The sequence below is a fragment of the Sorghum bicolor genome, chromosome 2 (assembly GCF_000003195.3).
Source record: "Sorghum bicolor cultivar BTx623 chromosome 2, Sorghum_bicolor_NCBIv3, whole genome shotgun sequence".
Taxonomy (NCBI): Eukaryota; Viridiplantae; Streptophyta; class Magnoliopsida; order Poales; family Poaceae; genus Sorghum; species Sorghum bicolor.
The window spans coordinates 74,502,296-74,508,212 of NC_012871.2; the positions used below are offsets into that span (position 1 = coordinate 74,502,296).

General features: G+C 43.4%; 1 protein-coding gene across 1 annotated transcript; it reads left to right on the forward strand.

Annotated features, from left to right (window-relative positions):
- On the forward strand, positions 1–1,352 carry LOC8063546 (peroxidase 2). The gene is made up of 2 exons (XM_002461057.2): positions 1–355; positions 486–1,352. Exons 1-2 carry the CDS (start codon positions 65–67, stop codon positions 1,245–1,247), a joined length of 1,053 nt encoding a protein of 350 aa, XP_002461102.2. The 5' UTR covers positions 1–64; the 3' UTR covers positions 1,248–1,352.

Sequence of the window (5,917 nt, forward strand, 5' to 3'; positions counted from 1 at the left end):
CCATTACTACAGGGTCTACAGCACACAAACACTTGCAGCATCAGCAACACAAACACGGTAGCAAATGATGGCCACCACCACCAGGCTTGCTGCTGCTCTGACTTCACTTGCTGCGCTGCTGTGTTCGGTCATGACTTCCTGCCATGCTGACGGCTACGGTTACTACCCCAGCCCGACCCCGACGCCGACGCCGACGCCGACCCCGAGCGGCGCCGGCCTGGCCGTTGGCTTCTACAGCTACTCGTGCCCCAACGCCGAAGCCATCGTGAGGGGCGTCGTGACGAAGGCCGTGCAGCAGAACCCTGGCGTCGGCGCAGGACTCATCCGAATGCTCTTCCACGACTGCTTCGTCCAGGTATATATATGCATGCATTGTGTTCTTCAGCAAAGTGCTCTACATGCACCAGCAGGTCCAGCACCGTGCACGTACGCGTCTGCCTTGTTGCCTGACCGTGTCGATCTGCAACGTTATCTTCGTCATTTAGGGTTGCGACGGCTCCGTGCTCCTCGACCCAACCACGGCGAACCCGCAGCCGGAGAAGCTATCGCCGGCCAACTTCCCGAGCCTGCGTGGTTTCGAGGTCATCGACGACGCCAAGTCCGCGCTCGAGGCCGCGTGCCCGGGCACCGTCTCCTGCGCCGACGTCGTCGCCTTCGCCGGCCGCGACGCCAGCGCCGTCCTCAGCGGTGGCAGGGCCAACTTCGCGATGCCCGCGGGGCGCCGCGACGGCCGGGTGTCCCTGTCCAGCGAGACGCTCCAGTTCCTGCCACCTCCGTCCTTCAACCTCTCCCAGCTCGCCGCCAGCTTCGCCGACAAGGGGCTCGGCGTCGACGACCTCGTCGTGCTCTCCGGCGCGCACACCGTCGGCCGCTCCCACTGCTCGTCCTTCGTCAGAGACGGCCGCCTCAACGCGTCCACGTCCGACATGAACCCCGCGCTGGCCGCGTCGCTGCGGCAGCAGTGCCCGGCCAACGCCGCCACTGACAACACCGTGGTGCAGGACGTCGTGACGCCGGACGCGCTGGACAACCAGTACTACAAGAACGTGATGGCCCGGAACGTGCTCTTCACGTCGGACGCGGCGCTCCTCCAGTCCTCGAAGACCGCGGCGTCCGTGGCGCTCAACGCCATTGTGCCGGGGCTGTGGGAGCAGAAGTTCAAGGTGGCCATGGTCAAGATGGCCAGCATCGGGGTGAAGACCGGCACCAACGGCGAGATCAGGACCAACTGCCGGGTCGTCAACTAGTTGGTTTCTCATGCAGGGATCGCTTTTTTTTTTGAGTGTAAACCGTGTGTGAACTGTTTTAATTTTGCATATGTTGCATATTTTTGTATCTGTTATATTATTACGTCGTCGCTGTCCTGTCCTTTATAACAATATAAGTAAAACTATTTCTTGTTGAATTGCACTTTTACATTTTTTACAGCATCTCCAAATGTTTGTTTGGTAAAAAGACTCCCAAAAGTTATGTGTTTAGTGATTGAAATGACAAAACAAGTTTAGGACAAACATGTGTGTGCTAAACATTTGCTAGGCTTGTCATAATAGGTCACAGGGATGCTGCAAAGTTAGAGTTTGATCAAAGTTGAAATAGAGAAGAAACCACAAAGATTCCCAAAAGTTTCCTCCAGAGCGTTCACCACGCACATCACTTCATCCATAGTAAGGTCTTGTTTGTCACAACTCAGCTTCATTAATAAAGCTGGTTTTTTTAAAAAAACAACTCCATGAGCAATTTTCTAGGTGAAGTTGAGCTGTTTTCAGAAAGTTGTTTCGCAAAATAGCTTCAACAACAACTTCATGCATGAATAAGAGAGAAATGAGCGAGTTAGGATAAACTATTTTTTTTTCTGTTTTATCATAACTCATGTTTTTGTGAGAGGAGAAAAAAACAACTTCACCATGAAGCTGTTTTGGGAATGAGTGTTTGGAAAAAAAATCACGACAACTTTATAAGTTACTGTGAACTATACCAAATAGGTTCTAAGTCAACCATAGAAGAGAGGCCACACCAGATGATACGACGAAGAAGACAATCACCCAACAGACATCCATTGATCATGAGAGAGCTGACACAGTTGAAGTTCTAGAAGATCGAGGACATCGGATGAAATGGTGTAGCTTAAGAGCAACCCGGAGGATCATCCGGTGAAGATAAGAGCCGTGGCCTACAGGTCAGAGACTAGTAGTTCAATTCACTGGCGTGTTAGTGGTGATTCTGCAACTTAGGCTTCATTCACTTGTCTTATAAACAATATTTTTTCTGTTAACTAACAGTATTCTTTTCTTACAATAAATCAGTATACTTTCAATCATAACTTTTCAAACCAGCAATCCCAATAAGTATTGTTGCTATGACGGAGCCAAAACCAGTGGCTGGTCGACTTGACTCGACGGTGGCTCCAACAGACACAACGTTGTGACGAATCAGCTGGTAATAAAATTCACAACATACGAATCCGTAAGTATATTTTAACAAGGGAATACAATTCTAGCCTCTACCATCCACTAATAATACACAGCCGAGAGTTGAGAATACCACCTAATGAGCACAAACATACGAACGAAACTAGTCCATAATATGATTATTAAATCTCCATCTAAACTCCGTAAAGACCGCCAGGATGAAACTCTCTCCAAGCTTCTGCAGCCCGTCTATTTAGGGGGAGTTTTTATATTTTAATTCTTTTTATTTAGTATTTCAATAATAATCACGTCTAATTTTTTTTAGATCTAACCTTTTTGGTTACATCAAGCTGCATCGTCACAATGTGGACTAAAGTTAGCTTTCATAAGGTTCACATTGTTCGAGGTAATAAATAACTTTAAATTCTATGACAGAGTCTGCATTGTGAGTGTCCTCAAAGGTTTGCCGCGTAACCAAAGTTAGCTTTCATAAGGTTCACATTGTTCGAGGTAATAAATAACTTTAGACTCTACGACAGAGTCTGCATTGTGAGTGTTCTAAAAGGTTTGCCGCGTAACCACACATCTTTCCAAAATCTTACCTGCTCCCTATTCGTTATCTTAAAAGTACCACCAGCTAAAAAATCCTCCTTAGCTTTCATAAGACCAGCCTAAATGAAAGTCCCCTGACCTATGATGCACTTGAGTAAGATATTTATTGGTCAGATATTTCCTTCTTTAAGTATGGCAAGTTAATTAAATAAATTTAAATTTACAAGAGGGCCAGACAACTTGAAATTTGTGAGAGACTTGGACACTGATTTTATCAAGCCGGCAAAGAATTGAAGGGGTTTTTTTTTTCTGTTTTTGCTAGCTTCAACAAAAATCACACAGCCGTGGATTTGAGCTATGGAATTGATTGGTGATAGCTCATAGTTGTATGGAATTCATGAGAGTTGATTTAGCGGGGAACATTGAGTTAAAAAAATAAAAAATCAAGTTAAATGATTACAATGGGAAAAATTAAGTACCTACGCTATTTGCGCAAGTCATCTTGCTAGTTATATATTATTATATATTGTACATGCTCACTTCACTATTTCGTAGTAAATAAACTATGCACGATGCCACGATACATATACAATGTGTGTAACTAAATAAACGACGACGTCTATCTGGCCCGGCCGACCTGATCAGACATTCGAGCTAGTAGCTGCACACAAACCACCGCCATGGTCCATATGGAACAACCTATGGGCTTGTTTAGTTCACCCCAAAAAGCAAAAAGTTTTCAAGATTTCTCGTCACATCGAATCTTGCGGCACATGCATGAAGCATTAAATATAGACGAAAGCAAAAACTAATTACACAGTTTAGCTGGAAATCGCGAGACGAATCTTTTGATCCTAGTTAGTCCACAATTGGATAATATTTGTCATAAACAAACGAAAGTGCTACAGTACCGAAATCCGAAATCTTTTCGGAACTAAACAAGACCTATGATTGCCGAGGATTAATTCTCCACCAACTTACTCTTGGTACGCAGCAGTCTATTTTCTGTGTCAAAAGTCTTGAGCATCAGGTGCAAACAAACTTATCCTAGCAACAGCCAACAGCCAATAGCAACAGTCTGTACTTAAACTTGTTTCTCTTCCTTTAAATAAATGCTGTAGGGGTGTAAACCCCTCCAGTTTCCATTCAAAAAAAAAAACAGCCAACAGCCGTAGAAATTAGGGAAGCACCTTCCGCGAGTTTCGATTCCCAGGCCAGCAGCTACCTTGGAGACCAATCGTAGGACGCCAACAACGTTGAAACACGAGGCAGATTAAATTGCGTCACAAGTCAGCCCCTGAGCTGTTGTTCCTCCCATGTTCTTGCTGAATTCCCCCTAAGCAACTCGACCAAACCCATTTTATATGTTATTCTTCCAAACCACAAGGTGTTCTGGCAGCTAAGCTCCTCCTCAGACGCACTGTAAATAGACGTGCAAGCCAGCGACTCTCCTCACCTGCCACTTCCCTACACCCCGATGGAGAGGAGAAACAGAGTCACATAAATGAGAGAAGAGAAAAAGGAGGGAGAGATTATGTATTTATCATTAGTATGCGGGTCCCATATATAAGAGAGATGAGGCTTTCTAAATTTGCTAGAACACATGCATATCTCATATAGTCTATAATTCAGATTTCTCCACCCCTATAATAGATTTTAAGGAGAAAAAAGATTTGGTGAACTTTTTCATCTTAACAAAATCTTATGCGCCATTGTGAGGAATTAGAAGAAGCAAAAGAACAGATAAAGCAATAGTATAAAGGAATGTGCAGATGGGTAAGATGATTTAGGACGTGGTTGTGGTTGTTTTCTATTGCGCAGTCTATTTTGGTCATTGTGTTAAGCTGTTTGTAGGTATTCAAGATTACAAATGTATATATATATATATATATATATATATATATATATATATATATATATATATCATGGCAAACTTTGTAGTGCTAACAGAAGATCAAACAGGTTGACTTTGGTGTCTGTTTGGTGATATCTTTGTTAGACTGAGGTGTAGAGATTTCATCCGAGAGGTGCACAGCAAATGCAAAGTCGTGAGGTTCAAAGGCCAAGCTTATATCCTGTTTGATATGGACCCTGAGAACCTGTACTTCATGGCGGCTGACACAATAGGTGTAATCCTTGGTGCTCCAAAAGGCACGAATAGCAATGCTATCGCCTAGAGAGGAGGGCACGATGAACTATTGCATGATATATTTAAAATAGGTCCAAGAGATCATATTAATTCAGATCACATAGTTTCCTCATGAATGTGGTAATGTGGACTTTGAAGTTAAGTGCTTCTTCTTACTTCTGTACAATGGGCTATTGATGCCCCACTCTTCACGTATATTTCTTTTGGTGTCATGGGTTATATTGAGGACTTGGAATCGATAGGTAAACTTGACTGGTTCAAGTTTGTATTGGAGAATATTGCATTGGGTTTTGCCGCAAATCTAATTTTAACCCAGTGACACTACTTATAAGCCTCTTGCCTCTCATCCTTTCATTTTTCTTGGAACAAATTTTCACTCTCTAAAAGTGATTATGCTTTATAGTTTTTTTTGCTGGACATTATTGATTGGGGTCATGATGAGGATGGTGAATCTAGTGTTCCTCGACTCAATTATTATACTAAAGATAAGGTGAAGAATCTTGTGTCACGATTAAATATAGACAAGATAAAGGTAATGTTTTTACTCTACAATGTCTCCTTGCTATAAATTGTTGATACATTGAATTACACTTTATGTGCTTGTTTTTAGTACAAACCCTAGAAGGAGACGGTCTACGCCAAGAAAGGTGTAGAACAGCCTCAGATCAATGTCCAAAAAGGTATAGAACATCGCCAGGAGACCAATGTCCAGGCCAATGTAAGTTCAAATGTGCACTAAACAATTTTGTATGCCCTAGCAACATGTAAGCATATGTTAAACTGAAACACTTTCTATGCTCTAAAAAAT

Coding starts and splice junctions, on each gene's coding strand:
- LOC8063546 (XM_002461057.2), top strand. CDS start 65: ATGATGGCCACCACCACCAGGCTTGCTGCTGCTCTGACTTCACTTGCT. Junction 356..485: donor TCCACGACTGCTTCGTCCAG/GTATATATATGC, acceptor TTCGTCATTTAG/GGTTGCGACGGCTCCGTGCT.